General features: G+C 46.8%; 2 protein-coding genes across 2 annotated transcripts in view; both read left to right on the plus strand.

The window, feature by feature from the left end:
- The window catches only part of LOC130472817 (zinc finger protein 436-like), a 248,869-nt gene that overhangs the window by 33,567 nt on the left and 187,762 nt on the right, over positions 1-27,540 (plus strand). The gene's annotated exons all lie outside the window — the stretch shown is intronic.
- Positions 1,839-23,388, plus strand: LOC130474248 (E3 ubiquitin-protein ligase TRIM7-like). Its single transcript, XM_056845791.1, has 8 exons — positions 1,839-2,264; positions 6,371-6,535; positions 11,176-11,271; positions 13,524-13,757; positions 15,458-15,480; positions 16,453-16,571; positions 21,526-21,558; positions 22,877-23,388. Exons 1-8 carry the CDS (start codon positions 1,839-1,841, stop codon positions 23,386-23,388), a joined length of 1,608 nt encoding a protein of 535 aa, XP_056701769.1.

Consider the following 27,540-nt stretch of genomic DNA (forward strand, 5'->3'; position numbering starts at 1 on the left):
CCCACGCCCTAGCAAGAGGGGTAGGGCAGATCTTAAGTTGGGTGGGGAGTTTTTGAAAGGGGAGAATGCACGTGGGTGCCCCTCCCCAGTGCCTGCTTTCCCCCTTTTGCTGTTCGAGTCTGACCCTCCTGGCTGCTTTCTAGTTTTTCCTTTCTCTATGCTAAGGGGACTTTTCCATTCAGGCAGATGGCTTCAGAGGTTTCCCAGGCTAGTGAGCTCTGACCTCTCAGCTCCCGCCCCAAGGAACATCCATCCTCTTTGAGCAAACCCCTGGGATGCAGATGAAAATGGCCATATATGCATGAGAGGTTTGGCCTCGGGTTTGCTGCTCTCTAGATGCACATTTTCCCCATCCGAATTCTCAGAACTCTGCATGGGGGTTTATTTTTTTTTAGTTTTGAGAATTGGTGTTGGGATTCAGTGCGAGTTCCATTTCTGTCAGGGCAGTTAAAGGGTTAACTTGTTTACCTCCATAGTTTAGATTGTCTCAAGATGATGACACAAGAGACAGATGTAAGTCTTCTATTGGTCAGAGAATCGCCATTGCAAACGTGCACCAAGGCACGGAGTCAGAAAGTTTTATTACTCTGTCCCTTTGTTTAAGGTGTAACTTTGGGGCAGGGTGTTCTGTTGCTTTTTCGATCTCAAACAAGCAAGATGCCTGCTCTCAGCCCTCTCCGGCTAAGAGACATACAAAAGGGATTTAAGCCTTAGAAACCTGCTAATAGTTTTAGCAAGATTTGTAGGGAACTAGGTAGAAAAGATGTTAATTGTTTTATCCATGTTTCCCTTCCTAATTTTAGTACAGTAAAGGATTTTTTTTGTTTGATTAAGAAACAAGTCTTGACTCTGTTTTTATTGTGTGCTTGATCAGAATTCTTTCTAACTGCAATCACGATTCATTGGGCCTCTATATAGATCCTAATAATTGGGATGGGGAAAATGTGCATCCAGAGAGCGGCAAATCCAAGGCAAAAACCTCCCATGCATATATGGCTATTGTATTTTGGTCATGTCATGAGACGACAAGAGTCACTGGAAAAGACAGTCATGCTAGGAAAAGTTGAGGGCAGCAGGAGAAGAGGAAGACCCAACAAGAGATGGATGGACTCAATAAAGGAAGCCACAGCCTTCAATTTGCAAGATCTGAGCAAGGCTGTCAAAGATAGGACATTTTGGAGGACTTTCATTCATAGGGTTGCCGTGAGTCGGAAGCGACTTGACGGCACTTAACACACATACACACACATATATGGCCAATGTTGCCTTTCCAACGGAGGCGCTTGCCAGTGCGGGGCCAAGAGACATTCCCACTGTTGAGCCTAGAAAAATGCTATCTAGATAACTCTGATAAAAGATAGCGACTGAAGATACTGAAGAAGTGAGCTGTGGCTCACGAAAGCTCCTACCCTGCCAGAAAATATTTTTGTTAGTCTTGAAGGTGCTCCTGGACTCTTGTCCTTTTCTACTACTGCAGACAGACTAACACGGCGACCCACTGTGAATCATATTCAGTTGAGAAAGGAGGAGAAGGGGCCCCTGGGGGTCTGGGGGGGGGGCTTTGCACCCAATGTATGTACACAGGGGCTTTTAAGAGTACCAAAGGTAAAGTTCCTTTCAGGCTGGCACTTCACCACCGCAAGTTTTGCCTTCCGCCCCAGGCCCTTTCTCTAGAGAGGTGTTTTTTTGGGGGGTGGGGAGGAAGAGGCGGATCAGCGTTGCTCTGCCCCCGGGTTGCGGATTCAACATCTGCTGAGTGTCGTTTGCAAGGGGAAAGGAAGCTCGCCTTGAAAAGCGGCCCAAAGAAACCCACTCGCTCTCCCTGCCCGCAGGCAGCCATGGCGGCGGGGGATCCCGTCCGGGAGCTGTGCGAGGAAGCCACTTGCTCCATCTGCCTGGGCTTTTTCAGCGATCCGGTGAGCATCGCCCAGTGCGGCCACAGTTTCTGCCGGGACTGCCTGAGCCGCGGCTGGGGGGAGTCCGGGGCAGAGGCTTCCTGCTGCCCCCAATGCAGAGGAACAGCACAGGAGGGGACCCTCTGGCCGAACCAGCAGCTGGCCAACTTTGTGCAAATAATAAAGAAACTCAGTCCTTTGGAAGGAAAGGGGGCAGGAGGAAGATGGGGCGTCTGCGAGAAGCACCAGGAACATCTGGAATTCTTCTGCAAGGACGATGAAGCCCCCCTCTGCGCGGTCTGCCGCGTGTCCAAGGAGCACCAAGACCACGGGGTGATGCCCCTGGAGGAGGCTTTCCAAGAAAACAGGGTGAGAAATCTGCGTGGCTCCTGGTGAGGAACAACCGGAGCTTCTTGGGGCGAAAACGCCTGGTCGCTTTATCCTCCTTTAATCCCTGTTTCAGCCAGGATTCAGCCAGGATTGAACGCGTGCGTTTCGCCTAATGTGCATTCAATCCTGGCTAAAACGGGGATTAAAGGAGGATAAAGCGACCATGCGTTTTCACCCTTGGTTTCTCCGCAGGTTCGGCCCAGTGAAATGAGTCTTGGGCCACTTATGCGTGGGGAGGTCTGGCCTTGGATTTGCGGCTCTCTAGATCACTGGTTCCCAACCTGGGGTCCGTGGACCCCCAGGGGTCCGCGAGAACTAAATTAAGGTCCGCGAAACAAAGTTATAAACCCATAATAAATTAATATTTTCGATTAAAAGTTCTCTATTATAAAATATATATATTCAAATATAATTCTAAGTTTAATGTTTAACTAACAGTTATGATTAAAGTTTATTTTCAAATTCCCGGAATTTTTATTCTGAACCTTGGGGTCCCTGCACCGAACAAAAGCGTCCTAGTGGTCCCTGGTCAAAAAAAGGTTGGGAACCACTGCTCTAGATGCACATTTTCCCATTCTCAAAACTCAACAATAAGCCCCCCCATGCAGAGGTCTGAGAATTCAGATGGGAGAAACATGCATCTGTGTGTGTGTGTAAAGTGCCGTCAAGTCGCAGCCGACTTATGGCGACCCCTTTTTTGGGGTTTTCATGGCAAGAGACGAACAGAGGTGGTTTGCCAGTGCCTTCCTCTGCACAGCAACCCTGGTCTTCCTTGGTGGTCTCCCATCCAAATACTAACCAGGGCTGACCCAGCTTAGCTTCTGAGATCTGACGAGATCAGGCTCGCCTGGGCCATTCAGGTCAGGGCAGAGGTCTGAGAATTCAGATGGGAGAAACGTGCATTAGAGAGGGGCAAATCCAAGGCAAAACCTCCCGTGCGTAAATGGTCTTAGTTTAAATGCTAATAATGATGGGTGTGATAGCAATCAAATTTGGGAACCTGACAGTGAACTGCAATTTGGTCAGCCTTGCAGTAACTTCTGAGATCCTGCTTACTGTGTGGAACCCCCTCCCCCTTGCATCTGGCTGTCCAGGGTTTGGAAATAGGATACTAAAATAACAGGTCCTTGCTGGGTCTGATCCAGCAAGGCTCTTACTGTGCTCTGTTTCCCCAGAACGAGAGACATTTTTGCATTGCTTGATGCAAAGCATTCTCCACCATAGGGTCTTCTTGCCTCTTTGTTTGCTTGTAACTAAAGATAGTACACTTGACACAGTACACTTGACACACACACCCATCTGTGAATTTGCTGGAAATTTCAGTTCAGTTTCAGTCACCTTTATTGGCATGATAATGCTGAAAATTTCTATTAAATTTAATTTTAATTAATTAATAAGCTTTAAATTTTATTTAATTAAATATAAATGGAAATTTAAATGCATCAAACAGATGCTAGAGGAGTGGCTCCTCTTAAGGGAGATTAAGGGAGAATTCGTCTTTAGAACTTGTGCCCTATGATCCCATTTCCCCCACTTAAACTACATCCTATTTACAATGGGCATCCCAATGGCCTCCCCTCCCATACTGAGATCGAGCTGCATAGCCAGCCCAACAGGTTTCACTGCCCAAAGAGGCCCCTCGCCAACCCATCCTGAAATGCAGGCCTTTGATGAAGAGGAGGAGCAGATGGCAAAAGGTATATGTGTTGTTCTCAGAAACTGAGCCCTAGACAACTGGCGAGGCTGGCTCAAGCAGGGCTAAGTTTGTGCCACGTCGTGGAGCTGGGGCCCAAAACCTGTTCTCAGCACCAGACCAAAGGCAGAAGTCCTTAAATTGTGCCTTTCAGCATTCTTCTGTGATCAGGATGGCCAAAACGAAGAACAGGATGATGCTCATTGGCATGAAGGCTTCCCTCAGGGCCTTGCAGGAGTTAATGTGTGTGTATCCATTCTGACAGTTTAGAAAGGGGAGTTCTGGGGTTTCTGGGCAAAAGTAGGAGGAACCCACAGGTGCTGACCTGATGCTAGCCAGGGAAGCTCACTACAACAAGAAAAGCTTCAGATATGTCAGGAGCAAACATATGGGAAAGGAGGCTATAGGCCTACTGTTGGGTGAAAATGGAGAAACTCTTGACAGAGGACAGACAGAAAACAGAAAGGCGCTCAATGCCTATTTTGCCTCAGTTTTCCCCCTGAAAAAGAGAACAGGCTTATCTAGAGATGATAGTAGGCAAGGCACGGTGTCCAGGCTGCTGATTTACATGAACAGAGAGGTAGTTGAGAAGCACTTGACTGCACTGGATGAGTACAAATCCCCTTGGCCTATGCACAAGAGAGTGCTCAAAGAACTTTCTAGAGAGCTTGCAGAGCCTTTGTCCATCATCTTCCAGACCTCTTGGAGGATGGGAGATGTGCCACAAGACTGGGTGAACGTTATCTCAATTTTTAAAAAAAGGGAGGAGAGATGACCCAGGAAACTACAGGCCAGTCAGTTTGACCTCTGTCCCAGGGAAGATACAGGAGCAGATATTAACGAGATCAATCTGTGAGCATCTGAAGGACAACTTGGTGATCTGGGGAAGTCAGCATGGATTTGTCCCCAAAAGGTCCTGCCAGATTAACCTTGTTTCCTTCTCTGATCGAGTGATGAGCTTACTGGATCGAGGGAATGCGGTTGATGTTGTTTATTTGGATCTCAGTAAGGCTTTTGACAGGGTTCCCCAAGATGTTCTGATGGGTAAACTAGAGGACTATGGACTGGACCCTAGGATATTTAGGTGGATAGGGAACTTGTTGGAGAACCACACTCAAAGAGTAGTTGCCAGTGGCATTTCATCTGAATGGAGAGAGGTGTCCAGTGGGGTGCCACAGTGTTCAGTTCTGGGCCTGGTACTTTTCAATATTTTTATCAATATTTATAAATGATCTGGATGAGGGTGCAGAGGGACCACTCATTAAATTTGCAGATGACACAAAATTGGGTGGAGCAGCGAACACACCAGAAGATAGTGATAGAATTCCATGAGATCTGAACACACTGGAAAAGTGGGAGGATGTGAACAAGATGCAATTCAACAAGGATAAGTGCCAAGTTCTACATCTGGGTTACAAAAATGAGGGACATGTATACTGGATGGGGGATACACTTCTGGGTAGCAGTGTGTGTGAACAAGATCTTGGGGCACGGGTGGACCATAAGTTAAATATGAGCAGCCATTGTGATGCAGCAACCAAAAAAAGCAAATGCGGTCTTGGGGTGCATCACATCCAAATAACATCCATATTGCAAGTAGAACTTAAAATACAAGTTCGGTTTAATCCAGTGAGGAGAGGTGGGTGAATCAAAGCAGGACACCCGTTTAGTAAACTCAAACTTAGGCAACACAACTTCAAGTGGGAACCAAAGAGGCAATAAAGAGTCTTTTCCTGTCTCTCTGAGACCTCCTTCAGATATTTCCCCTTCGGTCTTTGCTGCTGCGGCTTGACTGGCCCTCAGTGGTGCTGCTGCAGATCTCGGGAGGCTCCTTCTCAGGCTTCCCTGTTCTCTGCACCAGAACCCCGATGGCTCCTCTCTCCCTCTTTTGCCTCAGAGGTCTTTTTTTCTTCAGTTCCCCTCCTGCTTCTCCCTCTCAGGGACAAAGAACCTCCCCCCCCCAAACTCCAACAGAGGGCAAAACCTATAGGGCTGCATTTAGTTACATCTAGCCCCGTGGCGCAGAGTGTTAAGCTGCAGTATTGCAGTCAAAAGCTCTGCTCATGACCTCAGTTCGATCCCGACAGAAGTCGGTTTCAGGTAGCCGGCTCCAGGTTGACTCAGCCTTCCATCCTTCCGAGGTCGGTCAAATGAGTACCCAGCTTGCTGGGGGTAAAAGGATGATGACTGGGGAAGGCACTGGCAAACCACCCCGCAAACAAAGTCTGCCTTGGAAACGTCGGGATGTGACGTCACCCCCATGGGTCAGGAATGACCCGGTGCTTGCACAGGGGACCTTTACCTTTAGCTTTTATATAATTGTTTTTAACAATAGTTCCGGGGGGACAGAGAGTGAATGAAAAAAATCCTGTTTCTTTGTTTTCGGTATCAGGCAGTCGTGGCTGCTAGAAGAGGGAGAGTTTGCCAGAAGCACCAGGAGCCGCTGAAGCTCTTCTGCATGGACGACGAAGCCCCCATCTGTGTGGTCTGTGACCGATCCAAGGAGCACAGAAATCATAGAATCCTTCCTCTTGAGGAGGCTTCCCAAGAGTATAAGGTAGGAAATCTACACGGTGGAGGTTGGTGGGGAAGCACCGTGGATCCTTCCCATTCTCCGTGATCTCTTTGTGGGGAAACTCCTTCATTTCTTCCTCAGCCTTTTGGACCAAACTGGGGAGTGAAAACACCTCTTTGCTGCCTCCTTCCTGGCTTGATGGCTCCCTAGGGCATTGGCTCCTGCCTCCCTGCCTGGGCCAACTTGTGGGGATATTGATTCACTTCCTGTCTGTGTTAATGTCTGGCTGAGCTATGAGGGGGCAGCCCCCTGACTCCCAGTTTTAACCCTCCCACACCCACACTGCTTACTCAGTTTCATTCACTGCCCTTGAGCTGCTGTTTGCCTCGGGGCTGGGGGTTCGTGTATGTAGCAGTTTAAATCAGAACAACAGTATTGGGGTGGGTGGGAATGTTGGGTATAGGAAGCAAGTTTCCTTTCTGTCAGGCAGTCAAGGGTTCGTTTGTTTGTATTGATAGTGTAGCCAGACTCAGGATGATGATGTAATTTCAATGTCTCAATAGCCAATTGGTCAGCAAATCGCCATTGAGTATATGTCCTGGGTCACATAAAAACAATTGTGTTTTATTGCTGTTCTTTTGTTAAAGACAGGAAGAGAAGTTGTTGTAAGTTACTCTTTGGATTTCACAGCAGAAGGATGCAACATCTCTGCTCCTCAGAGATGGAGCACAATTTAAGCTTTAGATGCCTGCTAGTGTAAACTAGCAAGTTTATATGGAACTAGTTATTTAGAAAGGAATTGTTATTTTGAATCCCAGTTACCCTATCCTTTAACAAGTAAAGATTTTGATTCTTAAGACAAAGAAAGGACTCTGTCTGTTTATTGTGTGCTTCATTTGACTCTTACCTAACCATAATCAACGATCTATTGAAATAACTCTAACAAATGGTAGCAGAGAATGGTTCCATGACTGGATGATTAATGATGCATGGTTAGATGCAAAGTCAAGCGCACACCTTTTGATTTTTGGGTTCCATTGGGAACAAAAGATTACAAAGCAGCCCCTGTCTCTCCCAGTGCCTTCCAGCAAGCATCTGTGAAAGACCGGAAGAGGACCAAAAGGCCACGCTTTGCAAGGCAAGAAACAAAAGGAAATCTGCAAAGATGACTGAAGGAATTGATTCCTCCTCAAGCAGCAGTGCACCATCCATGGGTCATGTGAGTCTTTGTGCAAACGGAAATCAATCGGTTGCCCTACCAGGGCTGAACCGGGTGCCGTTTGCATTGTGGAAAACAGCTGTAGAGAATATGTTTAGCATGCTGGAAATAGAATATGTTCTTACAGAGGACAAGCCAGCTATAGAGGACGCTAAATTCAAGCAGTTCTTAAAAGATGACTCTCTGGCAATGTTGCTATTCATAAATTCCATTGGTGACACTGAGAGCTATATTCTCTTAAGTCATAATTCTGCAAAAGAAATATGGAAAGCTCTAATTGAAAAACATGGAAAGCTAACTAAAGGCCAGATGAGAATTTTAAAGGCCAGTCTGTATTGCAAGAAAATGGATTCTAAAGTGAGTCTTGCTGAACATTTAAAATATATGCAAGATATCGCAACGCAGATTAAAATTGCTGGTGAAGAGATTGATGAGGAGAAATTTATAACAATATTCCTGGCAAGCCTACATCCCAGGTACAGATCTGAAAAGAGAAATCTGTTAGGAAGAAGCAATCTAACGCTAAATGAAGTGATGCATTCCTTGAAGGAATTTGAAGCAGATGAATTGCAGGGAATGGAAATGTCTAATAAAATGTCTGGTATGCGATTGAATCAATCGAAGCCTGTGAGGTGTTTTAATTGTGGGATTAAAGGACACAGATCATTTGAGTGCAGACAAATGTTGTAAATCACCCTGCTAGGAGCAGAGACAGCTCACAAATTCAAAGTGGCCAGTCAGAGGGCACAAGAGGGAGCCACAACAAAGGGAGATTCTCAAGAGATAACACTGCATATATGCTTTTTTATTTTTAATAATTTTTTTATTATTTTTATAATAAAATATAAACACAAAAGAAACAAAAAAAGAAAATAACAATAATAATACATTTAAAAAGAAAAGAAAAATACAAGTTCAGCGCACAACTTATCCACTAATACAATATTCAGTTCACTAAATTCCATCGTGCCCTGAATCCAAATCCCACCCCCCCACCACAGTGCCCTTCACCATTGGACTTCCGATGGAGTGTTATGACATTACCAAATAAAATATCTATAATTATATCATATTTAAAATCATATTATACTATAGTTCGTTAACTATACTTTTAAAATCCGTTTTTGCCACTTTATCCCAATATGCGGTAGCCTTTAACCATGTAGATTTAAATTCCTCCATATCTTTACCATGTAAAGACGCTGTAATTTTGGCCATCCGCATATACATCCATAATTTTTCTCTCCACTCTTTAATTGAAGGTTTATTTGTTTGCTTCCATTTTTTTGCAATTGTAATTCTTGCTGCTGCAAAACTATATTGACATATGACTCTATCACCTGCATATATGCTGAGGTGTATGGATAGAAATTCTGAAATACCTCAGTGCTAACCTAAGCAGGTAAAGAAATTTCTTCTTGATAGCAGGTCTTCATGCCATGTATTCAATAACAGAGAAAGCTTTATCTCGCTTGAACAATGTGCAGAAACCTTAATTACGGCAAATGGAAAATCTTTTACATGTACTGAAATGGGAAATGTGGTGATTTATATTGAAAGTGTATGCGGAACAATTATGGAGATTACACTGCAGAATGTGATGTTTATTGCTGAGGCCAGGGAATGCCTAATTTCAGTTGGAAGAATGCTTAAAGCTGGTTATAAGCTTTATATGGAGATATAAAAGACAGCAAGTCTACAAGTGGATATCTATTCTTCTATGGAGACAATTTAATCTCCTGGACTAGTCAAAAGCAGCAAATAGTAGCAAATTCAACAACAGAAGCGGACTGCATTGCAGCTAACAGCACTTGTGTGGAACTAGATGAAGTAATAGCACTGTTACGCGACTTTGGAATAGATGAACTTACACCTGTTACCATGTTTGAGGACAATCAAGCGTGCATTGCTTTGCTGAGCAGTGAGAACGCAAAAAAAGGAAGGAAGCATCTTCGACTCAAGATGGACTCAGTGAGAGATAAGCAACAAAGGGGACTTATCAATGTGAAATATTGTGCTACTAATGAGATGGTGGCTGATATACTCACGAAGCCACTTCATAGACAACAGCTTGAATGCCTGCGTGATACTTTGTGTTTATATGCCTGACGATTGAAACTCGAAAAGGGGTTTGTTGGGTATAGGAAGCGAGTTTCGTTTCTGTCAGGCAGTCAAGGGCTAGTTTGTTTGTATTGATAGTGTAGCCAGACTCAGGATGATGATGTAATTTCAATGTGTCAATAGCCAATTGGTCAGCAAATCCGCCATTGAGGACATGTCCTGGGTCACGTAGAAACAATTGTGTTTTATTGCTGTTCTTTTGTTAAAGACAGGAAGAGAAGTTGTAATACGTTACTCTTTGGATTTTACAGCAGAAGGATGCAACATCTGCTCCTCAGAGATGGAGCACAATTTAAGCTTTAGATGCCTGCTAGTGTAAACTAGCAAGTTTGTAGGGAACTAGTTATGTAGAAAGGAATTGTTATTTTGAATCCCAGTTACCCTATCCTTTAGCAAGTAAAGATTTTGATTCTTAAGACAAAGAAAGGACTCTGTCTGTTTATCGTGTGCTTCATTTGGCTCTTACCTAACCATAATCAATGATCTATCGAAATAACTCTTAACAGGGGGAGCTACATATGAAGCTGCATTATTCTGAGTCAGAAACTTGGTCTGTCCAGGTCCACTCTGACCAGGGCCTCAAGCAGAGGACTTGGCCATCAACTATTTCCTAGATGCCAGGGATTGAACCCAGGACTTGCTCTACCATGGCCTTTCCCCTACACTATGGCACTATAAGGAATCCTCCCTGCCCTTCCCACAACTGTGGTTGCTTCCACCCAGAGTTCTTGTTCCATAGGCTCTCTCTGAAATTGCAGGTGATTTAAGTTTGGCATGACCTTGTGATGATTGCATTCACTTTCCCAGTTTCCCCTGGATCTGCTGCAGTTTTTTCCTCAAACCTGCTTTGGAGTATTCTTTCAAGATCGTATCAAAAGAGGTTTTTAGGAAAGTATGGTTTCGATTTCCACCACCATCCCACACCAGTGAGGTTTTTGCCATTTATTTTTAAAGTTGTCAGTACTGGGTTTATTGCAGAAGCGTTAACAGAATATAGCAATATACTGACTGCAAAAAATCAAAGTGCAAAAAATCAATGTGTGGCAGGGGTTGGAATGGTGGGCAGGATGGTAAAGTACAGAGTAAATCTCCAAGCCGAAACAGCATTGGCACTATGAATATCTTAGCATTTTAATTGTGATCATAGGAGAACGGGGCACCATCCCCATGAGGAAGCTAGCTGTGTTCAGCATTTTTGAAGCACTGTTGATGATCCCGTTATGGACATGCGGCAGTTATATCTAGTCTGGCCCTAAATGACAGTTTTGCTTCTCATATGTTTTGTAATAAACTTCTTAAAAAGAACATACCTCAGTTTTGGGTCTCCCTGCCCCTCACCCAGGATCACTTTAGCAGCCGTCTGGAGATTCTGAAGAAGGAGAGAGAGAGAATTCTGACATATAAAGGAGACGTTGTAAAGGAAAGCCAAGACCTGCTTGTAAGTATCACTGTGTCTGGGAAGTGAATAGATTCTAGATCTAGCACTGGGGGAGAAAATGGAGTACAAATAGCAGAAAAGCCAACTCACAATGCAGCCACACACCCCCTCCAGTTTGAAAGTTTTATGCACACATGGTCAGTATTCAGCAGACTAGGCCCCAAAAGGTAAACTAATATTGCAATCTGGTACAAAGGCCTGCAACAAACCAAGGTGCCAACTTTGTTCCTTGTTTTTCCAACATAAAGTTAATTGCAGGGGAATTGGATGATGTATATCACCTGTGCAGTGCTGCATGTTGTGAAATCTTTTAATGTATATTTTTTTCTTATCGAAAGAGTTGTAAATTAACATGCAATATGTAACTTGATCAACAGTTACAATTTCCACAGGCAAAATACCCCTGAGGAAGGTTAGTGCCAGGTAGGACCCTTTGATGACTAACACATTTTTGAGTGTTGCTATGGAAAAGACGTTCTCTCAGGTACTTAGTTCTCCTAAAAGCAATCATGGGTTTCTTACAACATAACGGAATGTTCTCTGGTAAATACCAATTTTTACAAATACTCTTTTTTTATGCCCACACATTATTATAAGAAAAACTACATATAATCCAAGCACAAGCAGTTTTCCCCTTGTTCATGAGTAATTTCTTCCTATCTGATGCCAAGGCTTTTAAATAAGCAGACTGTAGTATGTGATTTGGATAACCCCTTGTACTTAAGAATGCAAACCTCCTTTTTGAAGTTGTAAATATTTGAACAATTTCTTCTAAGCCAGAAGAACTGGCTGAATAGTAAACTTCTGCATATGTTTGGGGTGATGACTGTCATAACTCAAAAAGGAGTTTTTGTCTGTTGGTTTTCTATAAAGATTTGCATAGTTTATCCTGCTTATGACCATGACATTTAAAACTTATTATCATTGTCATCCACATGGAGGTCAAATTTAATATTTTCATCTTGTATATCCGGCTGAGCATGACATTCTAACAAATTTCTGTGGTTACCTTTCCATAAAGAAAGACATCACTTAAATATCGCCACTGTTTAATGATACAACTATGGAAAGGGTTATTAGCAGAATAAACTTATCTTCCAAATTGCCCATATATAAATTGTCAGCTTCTGAGGCCACTGAGGATCCCATTACAATGCCTTTAATTTGGAAGTACGGTTTATAATTAAATTAAAAGAAATTGTTTGTGAGCACTATTTCAGCTAGAGATAACAAGAAATAAGTTGGGATGGTGTTCCTATTATTTCTCTTGTTTTAAGGTTTCTTCTATAATAGATAATGCTTCTCTGAGGAATGTTAGTGTAGAGTGACACAACATCTAGTGTAACCAAAAGGATTTCCCTATTTTTATTAGATGTAATCTCCAGTTTGTTAATAAAATGACTAGTGTCTCTTCTATATGATTGCATTAAGGACACCAGTGGTCTGAGGAAGTAGTGGAGTTCAGCCATTGCTGATTCTAATGAGGAAAGTACTTGTGATACTTAGAAGTGTGTAGATTCCCCCCCCCCTTGCAAATTTTTCTTGCCCAGAATGCAGCCAGAGTAATAAAAAAAGGGGGGGGAGCTACACAGTAACAAATAATAAGAACAAAGTGGCAACAGCCAATTGTGTAATGGGCACACAGAAATGAATTATGTTCACTCCAAATTATGCATGTCTCCCCCAGCCTCCTTCTTTCCAAGCTAAACAGGCCTAAACGTTTTAACCGCTCCCCATAGGGCAGTTGCTCTAGCCCCCCTGATCATTTTGGTTGCTCTTTTCTGCACCTTCTCAAGCTCTGTAATATCCCTTTTTAGGTGTGGTGACCAGAACTGCACACAGTATTCCAAGTGTGGTCTCAACATAGATTTGTACAAGGGCAGTATGCCCTCCCCAGTGGTACTTCTACTCAAACATCGTATCTTGTCCCCTGTTGGGAAGTGAGGGAGTAAGCATATGGAGGTTGTTTAATTGGAGGAAAAGGACTCAAGAAACCCCTTCTACTCTTTGGGACTTCTGCTACAGACATAATCCTCTGTAGCTGAAAGAACCCCTCCAGGGGTTTGAGTGAGACCCACATGTACTTTGGCCCTGAGGATGGGTCCTTAGGAATCTGGCTCTTTCCTATGTTAATTGTGATCTCTGTGAAAGGACAAAGTGCCCTTCCAATAGGAGTCTCCTAAAGTGCCTCTTCTCACTGCAAAGACCAGCTGGGTTCCTGACGTTGGCCTGCTTTCCTCTTTCCATCTCAGAAGCAAACCACAGGAGAGAAGGAAGAGACAGTAGCCAAGTTCAAGCAACTTCACACGTTTCTGGAGGAACAAGAGAAACTTCTGCTGGCCCAGATGGAAGAGGTGGAGAAGGAGGTAGCAAAGAAAAGGGACCAGCACCTGGCCGAACTCTCTGAGGAGCTCTCCTCTCTTGAAAGCCTCATCCAGGAGATGGAGGAGAAGTGTCAGCTGCCAGCCGGTGAACTCGTCCTGCAGGTAAGAGTATGGTGGGAACAGGCAGGCTCTGCTTTGGGAGAAGGCTGCCTCCAAACCCGTTCTGTGCCTCCTTCTGAGCCCCGTTTATGTTGCAAGCACGTTCTTGTTTCCTTTCTACCCATGTGTTGCTTCAGAGCCTCTGTGTTTGCACATTCAGGAACATGTGCTCTTCCTCTCTTGCTTTTCACAAGTTATCTTATTGTTTTATCCATATTTTTTCATCATAATTTAGTTTTAAAACTAAAGAACACTTTGATGTGTGCATTGGAGTGGGAAATGAAAATATCAAGGCAGATGTTTTGCTTAGGATAGCTATGGCTGGTGCAGTAACACGCCACCTTGTGTTCATGTCATGGGGGTGAGCATTGTGGGTTGGTAATGGGGAAGACATCAAGTGCCACTGGACCCACAGCCATAGAGCTGCTTCCACCTGACAGCAGAAGAGCAGTTTGTCAGCTGAGCTAAAGGGCCCAGGTGCATTATGGGTCCAAGTCTCTCCCCCTTAGGCATCTCAGTCACACTCTCCCACCCACATATCTCAGCTTTTGCTGTTCTCTGCAGCCCTCATTTGCTCTGGCAATGTAGATAAGCTGGAATGTGTCCAGAGGAGGGCAAAAAAGATGGTGAGGGGTCTGGAGCCCAAATCCTGTGAGGAAAGGTTGAAGGAGCTGGCTATGTTTAGCCTAAAAAGGAGAAGACTGAGAGGGGATATGATAACCATCTTCAAGTACTTGAAGGGCTGTCATATAGAGGATGGTGCCAAGTTGTTTTCTGTTGCCCCAGAAGGTTGGACCAGAACCAGTGGGTTAAAATTAAATCAGAAGAATTTCCGTCTAGACATTAGGAAGCATTTTCTAACAGAGTGGTTCCTCAGTGGAACAGGCTTCCTCGGGAGATGGAAAGAGCTCCTTCCCTGGAGGTTTTTAAGCAGAGGCTAGATGGCCATCTGTCAGCAATGCTGATTCTATGAACTTGGGCAGTTCATGGGAGGGGGGGCATCATGGCCATCTTCTGGGCACTGGGTGTGTGTAGGGGAGGTAGTTGTGAGTTTCCTGCATTGTGCAGGGGGTTGGACTAGATGACCCTGGTGGTCCCTTCCAACTCTATGATTCTATGGCTGAGGATCAAGAGGTCGTGACTCATAATGGCGTTGGTGTGGGGCATGTGGGGTTCGCTAATGCCTCTGAGCCAGGAGTACATTGAAGTACCCTTTGCTGGTGCATCTCTCACTCACTTGAGGATGTGCCCCAATTTTATAGTTAGTGGCTGAGCAAAGGCCTATAGGAAGCTCGGGGATCACACCAGTGGAGAACAAGGGATGGCTTTTAGTTGAGCAGTTAGAGAGGTAGAGACAAAGATGGCAGATCGAGGAATCTCTGAAGCATGCATGTTTGTGTGTGTGTTTGAGCCACACATGCAAGTATTACGAGGTTCATGGGTATCTCTTCTGGACAACCAGAAATGAGGGCTGTATGCAAGATCTTCTGCAGCAAATCACCTCTGAAGTGGTTTCATTCTGCTTCCTGATGTTGTTCCCTCATGAAGTTCTCCAATTTTATGAAGATACAGTCTCAGACCTTGAGTGGGGCCCACAAACAAGGAGTCTGGATGCATCTCTTTCCAGGGTCTGAGGGGGTCTTCCCACTGTGATCTCTGGCTGATAGTTTCCTCTTCTTTCTTTTTCTTTTTCCTCTTTTTAGGATGTCCGAAGCACTTTGCAGAGGTAAGTGGATCTTTCTCTCATTACCCTCCTGATGCTGGGATGGATCTGGGTAGCATGGGAAGAAAGTGGCCTGTCAGGCTCGGGACCAAAACAGACATGACTAAGATCGCAGATCTCCATCCGTTTGTAAATGGCAAACTGCAGATGCTTGAAGTCCATGGACAGAAAATCATGCCTCAAAACAGCACATGGACATGTTTTCTCTGAGTCACATTTTTATCCTGCCCTTCTTTGAAGGAGCTCAAGGTGGTGTAAATGATTCTCCCTTCTTCATAACATCCCTGTCAGGTAGGATAGGCTGAAAGAGAAAGAGAATGGCCCAGAGTGGCCCGCAAGCTGCAGGGCTGAGTGGCGAATTGAACCAGGGCCTCTACGGTTCTAGCCCAGCGATGGTTTGGAGCGGTGGACTCTGATCTGGAGAACCGGGTTTGATTCCCCACTCCTCCACATGAGCGGTGGAGGCTAATCTGGTGAACTGGATTTGTTTCCCCACTCCTTCACACGAAGCCAGCTGGGTGTCCTTGGGCTAGTCACAGCTCTCTCAGCCCCACCTACCTCACAGGGTGCCAGTTGTGGGGAGGGGAAGGGAAGGTGATTGTAAGCCAGTTTGATTCTTCCTTAAGTGGTAGACAAAGTCGGCATATAAAAACCATCTCTTCTTCTTCTAACAACTACAACCACAGCAGCTTTCCCTAGGCAGATGTGAGCAGGGGGTGTGGGGTTGCTGTTCTGAGAGGAAGCCCCCCCGTTCCTCTTGATGTCTGGTTTGGCCTTCGGGTGCCTGGCTTTGCGGTCTCTGCAGCAACTGTGAGGGGGTGGACTCTCCTCTCCAAAGGGCCTCTCCTCTTTCTCTGCTTTCAGCTTCCACCTGTGTCTCTAGGCCTTCTGCGAATTCCTGCCTTTATTTCTTTGCTCCACTGGTGGGAATTCTTGATTGGATATATGGTGGCTTAGCGCCTTTTCTTTCTCCAGGTATGAAAAAAAGAAGGAGTTTAAGAATCCAGCAACTTTTCCTGTTGTGCTGAAGTGGAGGATCTGGGATTTCAGTGATGTCAGTCACTTGCTGAAGGGTGTCATGAAGCAGTTCAAAGGTAATAAAGAACAGCTGCGAGTGTTTCAGACATGTCATGAGGTGAGGCCAGATATGAATGTGGAACTTCCCAGGTCAATCGTATCACTAGCAGGGCCAGGTGTACAAGAAAATTTGTTTGCCAACTCCGAAGGCCATTTTAGCACACCATGGAATATTTTCTGGTCACTATAATCACTATTTTGCTTCCTAAATGTAGATATACACACCATAGAGCTATGAGGTATTCTGACCTTGCTTACAGGTATATTGAACTATGAACAACAGCAATTAAAAAAAAAGATTTTTGATGGTCCTTATTTATTCCAAGAATGAAGCGGAACTTATCTAGTTAATAAACTGGTCCGAGCAGAGGTGCCAAAGGTTCAGAGGTCTCCTACACAAGCATAGAAGGAGTGCTAGACTGCTGGTCCAACAAAGAGCACTCCCTGCTGACAGAGATTAACCTAATGAGCTGCACCCAGCAGGGAATGCTGAGTCAGAGGACCAAGCAACAGTTGGTTTATTTATTTATTTTATTCAATTTATACCTCCCCAGCCAAAGGCCAGATTCACCTTAGGCCTATTTAAGCAGTCACTTGCATCCAGGCCAGTGTGGGAATAACTTGTTATTACCACCCTGTTGGAGGAGAGTGTTACGGATATCCTGGACCGCCAAAAAAACAACAAATCAGTGGGTTTTAGATCAAATCAAGCCTGAACTGACCCTAGAAGCTAAAATGACTAAACTGAGGCTGTCGTACTTTGGACATATTATGAGAAGACAAGAGTCACTGGAAAAGACCATCATGCTAGGAGAAGTTGAGGGCAGCAGGAATAGAGGAAGACCCAACAAGAGAAGGATTGACTCCATAAAGGAAGCCACGGCCCTCAGTTTGCAAGATCTGAGCAAGACTGTTAAGGATAGGACACTTTGGAGGACATTGATTCATAGGATCGCCATGAGTCGGAATCGACTTGACGGCACTTACCACACACACACCACCCTGTGTGCTCTTTGGACTGATATCTCTGGATACTCCTGTGGTCTTGACTTTGGAAGAGACTTGACTTGGAATTTGGACTTCGCTTCTGATAACTGACTTTGGACCCAAAACTGGAACAGCCTGGTATTGACCCTTGGACTACTGTTTGGCTACGCTACCCACCACTGGCCCTCAGGTCTGCCAGCATTCAGGACACTTAGGCCTACTGCTCCCAATACTGGAAAAGCCATCACCACTTGTGGGTGGGACATCAGGGGGTTAAAAATATGCTAGCTCGCATTCAAGCCCAATTCGTTTGGCTCACCTTCTTACAAGAGGTGAAGAGGTTCTGCCGTTCCTTCCCCCCATGTCAACAGTTGGGGGGGACACCTCTGAGGGCCTTGCTGAACCCCTCGTCTGTGATTTGCACACCCTTCAAACGATTAGCCATGGATTTTGTCAGGCCCCTACCCTGAACCCCTTGTGGGTGCTACTATATCTTGGTTATAGTGAACTATGCAACGCCCTATCAAGAGGCCATCCCCTTAAGGACACTACAGGTCCCGGGGTTGTTCAGGGCCCTGGTACACTTCTTTTCATGTGGCACTTCCCCAGGAGATCCTCACTGATAGGGGGACTTTGTTCACTGCAGCAGTAACCTGCCAGATGTGCCCAACTCTGGGCATTTGACAAATCTTCACCTCTGTCATCCACCCTCAGACCAACGGGCTGGTGGACCGATTTAATCAGACCTGAAGGCTATGTTGGAGGGAAGCTGGGATATGATAGACCCAGCGAGTGGGATCTATATCTGGACCTCGTTGCAGTGCAGAAAACTCCCAGGCTTCTACTGGCTTTGCCCCAGTTTAACTTCTATATGGGAGAAAAGCTCGGGGTATATTAAAGGTGGTGGAGAAGTAGTGGGTGCAGTCTGAGGCCCAGGAGGGACAGGAAGCCTCAGAGTATGTGCGCCAGTTGTGGGCACAGCTGGAGGATGCCCAAGATATGGCAGCCCGCAACCTAGAGAATGCACAACAGGCCCAGAAAGCACTTTATGACAAGGGGGGCCAGGTTTGAACACTGCTGGTAGGGGCGAAGGTGCTGGTCAGCAGTTGGGTCTTTGGACCATCCAAGAGCATGGGCCATACACAGTAATGAAGGTGGTCAGGCCCTGCTCGTACGAGGTACAGTGTGGCCCAGTGCGAAGACAGTGTAAGCACCTCCACATCAATGACCTGAAAGAATGGAATACTCAGGAGGGACTGGCGGAGGAATACCAACTTGGGGAGGAGCCCCTGGTGTTTGCCAGAGGGGGAGTTACCCTGGGGCTCCTCCAGGCATGCCCCAGAAACCCCCATAATCAATGAAGGGCTGTGCCAGGGGCAGCAGCAGAAAGTGACTGCCCTGAAGAATTTTCTAACAGAGCGGTTCCTCAGTGGAACAGGCTTCCTCAGGAGGTGGTAAGCTCTCCTTCCCTGGAGGTTTTTAAGAAGAGGTTAGATGGCCATCTGTCAGCAATGCTGATTCTGTGACCTTAGGCAGATGATGAGAGGGAGGGCATCTTGGCCATCTTCTGGTCACTAGGGGTGTGCGGGGGGGAGGTAGTTGTGAATTTCCTGCATTGTGCAGGGAGTTGGACTTGATGGCCCTGGTGGTCCCTTCCAACTCTATGATTCTATGATCCGGTGACTACCCCCGGTATTCTTGCAGACACAAGGGTATACACACTGGGTGACCCAGTGGCTCAGTGGTAGGGCATCTATCTGCCCGACATGCAGAAGGTCCCAGGTTCAATCCCCGGCATCTCCAGTTAAAGGGACCAGGCAAGTAGGTGATGTGAAAGACCTCAGCCTGAGACCCTGGAGAGCTGCTACCGGTATGAGTGGACAATACTGATTTTGATGGACTGGAGGTCTGATTCAGTAGAAGGCAGCTTCATGTGTTCATGTGTCTCATGCGATTCAGATTCCCCCTGGGCAGGTGGCCTGCATGCCTTGGCAGCCCATTCCGCACAAGTGGAGGGAAGCAGTTAATTGAGAGGTGGAGACAATGCTCCAACTAGGAGTCATCAAGCCCTCTCGGAGTGCCTCGTGGAACCCGATCGTCCTAGTCCCAAAACTGGACGGAAGCATCAGGTTCTGTGTGACTATTGGAAAGTCAGCAAGATAGCCCAGTTCAGTGCATACCTCATGTCTTGGGCAGATATGTTGATAGATCAGTTAGGCACTGCCCAGAGCAAATCTCTAGAGATAGAATCGAATGCTCCTTTTAAATCCAGAAAAGCCACCAGACGTTTAGAGCCCTTCCCACCACTGTATTTATTAACCAAGTGTGATAGGATGATACAGTGGTCCAGTGGTGATTTCCCTTTGCAAAATCCAGCTTGTTCAGGACCTAGGATTTTCTGTTCTGCCATCCATGCTGCCCTGCAGATGGCCAGACTAAGAGCAATCCCCGGAAAGAGTCAGTTGGGCTTCCGAGAATTAAAATACCTTGGATATGTGGTAGAAAAAGGACAACTGCGGCCCCTTCCCGAAAGGTGACCACACTGGAAAATACCCCGCTGCTCTGCACCAAACAGCAACTGCGGAGATTCCTGGGTCTGGTGGGATATGAAAGTAAATTTAGTAAATTTTAGAGTTTTATTGTTTGGTTTTGTTAATTATATATATTGAATGTTTTTGTGTTTTTAAATTATGTTACCTGCCCTGAGCCAGCTTGCTGGGGAGGGCGGGTTATAAGTCTAAAAAATAAAAATAAATAAGAATAAAATAAATTTATCCCCTATTTCGCCAGCCGAGCTTGCCCATTGATCAGCGGCCTCTGCAAGGACTAAATGAATTGGGTACAGTGGATGGAAGCCTGGGCCCAGGCCTTCGAAGATCTCCGGGGAGGAGGGAGGGCTATCCTGGGACCCGGCCCTGAAAAATCTTGATTTTGAGCGCTCCTTTGTCCTCCATACCAACGTGTCTGCATCAGGGATGGGGGCTGGGCTATCTCAAGAGTTCGATAGGCAGGAACACCCCATCATGTTCCTTAGCTGGAAGCTCCAGCTTGTGGAGCGCTATGGAGGAGGATGCCTTTGCAGTGAAATGGGCCTGCAGCACTACTTAGTTAACAACCCATTCTCGTTGGTAACGAACCGTACTCCCCTACTCTGGATGAGCTGCATGGAAGACCACAATGAACGAATTCTGAGGTGGTAGCTTTCTTAATTTCCATTTAGTTTCACAGTCCGCCATCACCCCAGAACCCAACATGCCAACACACGCTACATGTTCTGAGTGTCTGAACCCGAAGGGGACGTCATGTGCCAACTCCTAAGAGGGTGTGTGTGTCCTGAGACACTCATAAGCCTCGGCCTCTTGGGCAGGACGCCAACCACTCGCCTCTCCAATCCCACAAAGGCCTCGTGGCTCAAGTATGCCAGAAGACGGGGGGGGGGGCGCAGGCCGAGCCTCGATGAGAGGCCAGTGCCCTTGGAGGACAACTGACCCACCACTGGCTGCACCTCACCCTAGAGGGGCCAGTTTGACAACCACCTGGTCATCCGAGCGCACTGAGGATGCCACCTCCACACATCGCCTGATGCACTGAGATGTACCCCCACCAAACAGCTGACAGGCAGTAGGGTGGGTGCGGGCAAGCAGAGAGGCCTCACCTCAAAGAATGCGAGGCAGAGCCAGGGGCTCGGGAAGTCCGCAAGGGGAAGGAGTGCCTTATATGGCCTCCAGGGACGGGGCTTGTCTTGAGGCTGAGGAAGCCCAGCCAGTCTGTTAGGCCTTTTGGACGGTCCAAGAGCGGGACCCACAGGGAGGCATCCTCAAAAAATTGATTTGAATATTAGGACACAAGTAAAATTTGGAGGAGAATTTCCCCCAGAATTTCCCTTTAGCTAAAACTAAGAAAAATATGTTAACTGATATTTTTGTGGCAAAATTTGTGATATGCACACTTTCTGCTTACTTTCTGCTTTGTTTGCTTCCTCAGACACTCTGGATTCTGGGCTTCAGGTACAGAAAGGTACATTTCATGCATGAATAAATTATTTCTAATCTAAAAAGCTTCATCTCACAATCTGCATTCTTCTACAGTGATTTTCCAGGGCTAAGATTACGTGCACACTCTTGTTTTATCCTTCAAAATTTCACCTTTCCTGCTCCAGTTCCTCAGTGCTTTTTCTGAGGAAGCCTGCCAGGATTTATCCACAATCAGAGGCAGTAAACCTCTGAATACCAGTGCCAGGAGGCAATCTCAGGGGAACACCACAGCCTCTATGCCATCTTATTGGACCTCCCGAGTAACTGGCTAGCCCCTGTGTAACACAGGATGCTGGACCATGGGGTCTGACCCCATGCCTATGTCTTCACTACATCCTCTCGCAGCAAATTAAACATTTAATGACTTGTTTGGTAAAGGAAGAATTTCCTTTTGTTATATGCTGTTGACTGTAACTTGGTCCTGAAGCACTTGTTTCTCTCTGGAAGTCACAGATATCTGGTTCACACATAATTTCAGGGGACTCTAAATCCCACTTTCCTTCTGTCCTCTAAGTTACCTATGCAGTGAAGCACAGAAACTATTATGGGGGTGTTTGTGGTTTTGCTATAAGGGAGACACCTGGAATGACAGAAAAGGAGAGATATGTACATTTTGAAACCAATAATTAAAGGTTGGCTCAGAGTTTAGAGGAGGATATTTCTGTGAGTCCTTCATCAGCCAACTGTTAGCTTTTGATTGCCTGCTGCAATCCGAGATGAAAAAATTCTGGCCAAAGGAGAACAACATCCAAATTCTGAATGTAGTCCTTGGAAATCCTAATGATTTTAGCAGAAATGTCTTTCTTGGGATGTATCTAGGATCAGGTCTACAATCCATCTTACAAGTTCAACTCATTCTGTGTATCTGCCCATTTTTGTGTTTGTGTGAATGTTCTTCCATTTTTTTTCTTTGTTTATAAAGATGGATGAAATATACATTGCTCTTTGCTGTTCCCTCAGGGTACTTCTTTGATTTAGAATATGGAGGTCAGGTTTTAGTCACATGGGTTGCTATAGTCTCTTCAAGCTCAGGAAGCTTGTCCTTCCCTAATTGGGACAGGGAAAGGAAGGAGAGCCTCTGAGTCCAGGAGGGTTAAAACTAAGAAGAGAAAAAGGGAAACCAAACAAGCCTCAGCAGGGGAAATGTCTAAAGAACCAACCATGTCAGGGAGATCCACGGGGAACAGACATATGTGGGACACTAACAATAGTGGCAAACAACTCTGGTGGGTGTGGCAAACAACTCTGCCCTTTGTCTCCCAGCTGACAACGCTTCCTTTTGTCTCCCCTCCCACCAATAGCAGATGTGTTTCTGAATCCAGCCACAGCTCATCACAAATTCATCATCGTGTCTGAAGATCGGAAAAGTGTGAGAGGAGGAGAAAAAATTCGAAGTCTTTCCAACATTTATGATTCAAGTTACCGGCCTGGTATTCTGCGGGGCTATTGCGGATACACAGCAGGCTGCCATTTCTGGGAAGTTCTTGTGGGAAGCGAGAATGCATGGGCTGTAGGGGTTGTCAGAAAGTCTGTGAGGCGTATGGATATCTTCAGTGGTGAGGAAGGGATCTGGAAGGTGGGGAAGTGGGATGACAGATACATGGCTTTTACAAAAGGCCATTCTTCTCCCCTGACTGTGAGTGGGGAGCTCAAACGGATCCGAGTCTGCCTGAACTTCGCTGGGGGCCGAGTGGCCTTTTTCGATGCCGACAGAGCAGATCTTCTCTATGAGTTCTCTGGTGTCTCCTTCTCTGGAGAGACCCTCCTGCCCTCCTTTTGGGTGCATTTGAAAGGCCATCTCCAACTCTCCTGAGACAGTCATTTTGCACCAGAAGCCATTAATAAAAAAAATAATATTACGTAACAGTCCGGTTTTATAGCTGTGCAAAGGCCTTCCAAGGTCCCAGTCAGTGACAAATAAAAAACTGACAAATAAAATGGAGTCTATTTTTCCCTTCATTTCCCAGCGTTCTCTCTTACCTTTGCAGCTTATTTCAGAATGAGACAATGGCCCATTTCACGTATTAATAACAGGCCTAGTCTAAAGGAGAGGTCTAAATAGACCAGCAGGCCTCTGTCAACCTCCAGGACCTTTAATCCTGCCCACCTGCCTTTTCCTCCCCCCAATTTTTGGCAACTGTGGAGAGGAAGACCCACAAAGCTCATTCTTTTGTTACTTCTCAAGGGAAAACTAAATGAGATGCTTGTTGGATATCCCACATCCTTTCCAGTTTTGTTCAGTGTGGATACAAAAGGGGGAGTACTGCTGATGGGGGGGGGGTTAAATCCCCTCCGTCCTCTTTGTGACATAAAGTTTCCTCCTTTGGCCTCCTACATTGCATGTAGGTGTGGGTGTTTTTTCATTGAGTTGAGATGTATTAAAAATTTCTCCTCCTGTTGTGAGAGTCATTTCCAACATACTTGTGGGAGGGGGCTCCTGGGAATGGTCTCTGGATACATCACAGCAAGTGATAGTCGGCTTGACAACAGTACATGTGAAAGAGATTTGGGAGTCTTAGTGGACTTAGTGAACATGAGTCAACGGTGTGATATGGCGGCTAAGAAGGCCAATGCAATTCTGGAGACTTAGGGAGCTGGGTTTGTGTAGTTTGGAGAAGAGAAGGTTAAGGAGTGACATGATAGCCATGTTTAAATATTTGAAGGGATGCCCTGTTAATGAGGGAACTAGCTTGTTCTCTGTTGCTTCAGAGACTAGGACATGGAGTAATGGATTTAAAGAGAAAAGCGATTCAACCCAAACATTAGGAAGAACTTTCTGACGGTGAGGGCGGTTCGACGGTGGAATACACTGCCTCGGGGAGTGGGGGTGGGGTCCCCGTCTTTGGAGGTCTTTAAGCAGAGGTTGGATGGCCATCGGGAGTGCTTTGATTGTGGTATCCTGCATGGCAGGGGGTTGGACTAGATGGCCCTTGTGGTCTCTTCCAACCTTGTGTGATTTTGTGACACAAGTCAATGGGAAATGAGGCATCAGAGTCCCATTATTCCAGCCAACAGGGTCACCAATTCTCACAGAGCAGTTTCCCGGCCTCAGTAAGAGGCAGCAGCTCCTTTCCTTAGGACAGGTCCTTTCTTCTGCCTCCCTTAGTCCAGTCCTAGGCAGCAGCGAGCAGCTTCCTTCAGCGCTTGTCCCAGGAGCCATTCGTAACTGGACAGAGGCTTCTCTGGCTGCCTCTGGTAGTCTCTCTCTTAACCTCTGCCGTCCACCTAGGATGGCTCTCTCTCACCGTGGAGCCCTCTGGCCCCCCACCTCTACCTCCCAGTGTGGCAGCAGGAGAAATGGGTGGACGGTGGGATGAACAGTGCAGTATTGATGTCACGTTCAGTTATGTCACATGACAACTTTCCCCCCCTCAAAACTGCTAGAGCAGGGGTTCAACAAGGGGGGGATTCCCCCCCGGGGGGAAATTTTAGGGTTTGGGGGAGGAGGAATTGGGACCACTATTCAGCAAAGTGTGTTGTCCTGCAGATTATGTACAATCTGTAAAACTGTAGTTTTTTTTTTTTTTAGTTAGACTATCTTGGGAAGGGGAGAATTATATTCTGAACAATGGTGAAAGGGGGGAAATGGAGCAAAAGGTTGAGAACCATTGTCCCAGAGCAACACCAACTCCACCCAGCCCCTCTGCAGCGGGCTCACCCATACTGTCCTACAGACCAGGACTCCCCCAGCCCCACATCCGGCTGTAGGGAGCCACTGTCAGACCTCAGCACCACGTTGCATTCCTTGCATAGGGAACTTCACTCCAGACGTAGTCACGAGTTTAAAGTTTTATTAAGAAAGCCAGCGAGTTCAGTAAGTCATAAAAACCTAAGGCTAGAATACAGGCATGAGGAAATATTGTGTTGCGTCCCGGCCGGGGCTGCGGCCCCTTTGGGTGGGACTTCCCCTGTTGAGACACCGCCTGACTGAACCGCACTCTGGGCAGGTAAGGTTTCCTCGGCCTCAGACCACTCAGAGGAGGAGGACGACCCTTCCTCCCCTGAGCTGGCCAGCTTGCTCGCTCTCCCTAAGCAGAGAGGCTGATACGCCAGCCTTCCTCATTGGCCTCCACCCATGCTGCTTTATACCCCGCCACCACCTGTGTTCCATCCCATCCGCCTCGACCCAAGGCTACAAATGACTCCTCCCACTTTCCTCTTCCCTCCTCCGCCGGAGAGTTCCTCCTGCGGATGCGGCCCTCGTCTCTGCCCCGCCCTGGCTCTTCCGCCCGCCCTGAGCCGGTTGTGCTCGGGGTAGGCTTTTTTTCCAGTTCTCCTCCGCCGACTCCCCTCAGGCCCTGGGCCAGGAGTCGCGTTGGCCCATGCGCTGCCCTGGGGGCTCCGTGTCCCGTGGCCCTCCCCCCGCCAGCTAGCTGATGGGCGGGGTTTGGGGAGTTCTCCCGGGGTCCCGGCTCTCTGGCCGGCCCAGGCCCCGCGTAGCGCCACAGCTGCCACCCCGAGCCGGTTACTGGGTGGGGTCCCTCTGCGCCTCTCCTCCCGCTCCCCTGCTGATGTGCGGGGGCGTCCGGCCCATTTGCCGAGGCGCGGGGGGGGGGAAGCTTGGGCCAGCCTCGGCATACCGCCCCTCTCGCCCCCTTCCCTGGTAAGTGGGGCTCCCCGAGCCCTTCCCTTCCCTCTCGGGGGTTGCTGCCGGGGGCTGGGGAGGTTGGGACGGCCCGGGCGGGAGGGTGACCCGGGACATATTGGTACATATATAGGGTAAATACAATGAGGTTAAGTTTTAGATACAAAGAAACAATACAGAAGTTAACTGCCAGTAACGACTTAAGAAAACGCATACAGGAAATGAACGCGTGCAATAGCTAGCTGATCTTCCAGAGCTCCCCGGCATTGTTCCACGGGACCTGGTATCAGACTAGCGATTACTCGGGCGTGTCTCCATTGTGGTGCAGATGCCGGGAGGGGGACAGAGTGCAAACGGGGAAGGAACGAGTGCACAAAAAAATCCATCTTGTTTGTGCGGGGGACCATCTTGTTTTACCCGGGGTCGACAGGGAGCCTAGCTGACATCTCGCCTCCCCAAAGACCCCTCCCCCGGGTTTCCCGGTTTGTTGGGACAATTCTGGTGGAATTCAGCGATCAGGATGGGGGCGTTTACGTGCACCGCGGATACCCATTCGTCATGGCTAGAGTTCAGGTGTTTCCAGTGCACAAGGTATTCCAGCTGACCCCTTTGTAATCTGGAATCTAAGACCTTGGAGATTTCGAAGTGCTGTTCCCCTTGGACCATGATAGGGGTTGCAGCCGTGGGTTCGGGATGCCAATCGGGGGCGGGCAAAAAGGGTTTCAAAAGACTAACGTGGAAAACCGGGTGTACTCCCTGTAAGGTCTTAGGGAGGTCCAATTCAATGGTCATCCCACAGCACCTGAAAGTGAGCAGCGGTAGTCGCCTGCCCCTTTCCTTTAGTCTTAAGGAGGTCCGTGATGGGCACGGCAATCTTGGCAAAGTCCGGAATGAAATTGTGATAAAAATTAGCGAACCCCAAGAATTGCTGGACTTGTTTGCGAGTCCTGGGGGTTCCCACTCACGGACCGCCTGAACCTTCGTGGGGTCCATGATCAAACCATTGGAGGACACGACATATCCTAGAAAAGACAGTTGGTCCTGATTGAAAGCCCATTTTGAGAGCTTGGCATACAAATGGTGCTCTCGCAAGCGGCGCAATACCTCTCTCACCAACTCCCGGTGTTCCTCCGGGTCCCTGGAGTAAATTAAGATATCGTCTAAGTAAACAATTACCCCCTTAAACAGTAGATCATGTAAAATCTCATTAATTAGTTGCATGAAGCACGACGGAGCTCCAGACAACCCAAACAGCATGACCATAAACTCAAACAAACCATAACAACATGAAAAAGCTGTCTTCGCCTCATCCCCCTCCTTTATCCGGACCCGGTAGTAGGCTTCCACCAGGTCAAGTTTAGAGAACACCCTGCCTTCCTG

The sequence above is a fragment of the Euleptes europaea genome, chromosome 1 (assembly GCF_029931775.1).
Source record: "Euleptes europaea isolate rEulEur1 chromosome 1, rEulEur1.hap1, whole genome shotgun sequence".
NCBI classification, from domain to species: domain Eukaryota; kingdom Metazoa; phylum Chordata; class Lepidosauria; order Squamata; family Sphaerodactylidae; genus Euleptes; species Euleptes europaea.

What these genes read in the sequence shown, in the direction of transcription:
- LOC130474248 (XM_056845791.1), top strand. Translation starts at nt 1,839, where the DNA reads ATGGCGGCGGGGGATCCCGTCCGGGAGCTGTGCGAGGAAGCCACTTGC. An exon ending in AGGCTTCCCAAGAGTATAAG is followed by an intron (nt 6,536 to 11,175) that starts GTAGGAAATCTA and finishes CCCCTCACCCAG; the next exon opens with GATCACTTTAGCAGCCGTCT. An exon ending in CCGGTGAACTCGTCCTGCAG is followed by an intron (nt 13,758 to 15,457) that starts GTAAGAGTATGG and finishes TCCTCTTTTTAG; the next exon opens with GATGTCCGAAGCACTTTGCA.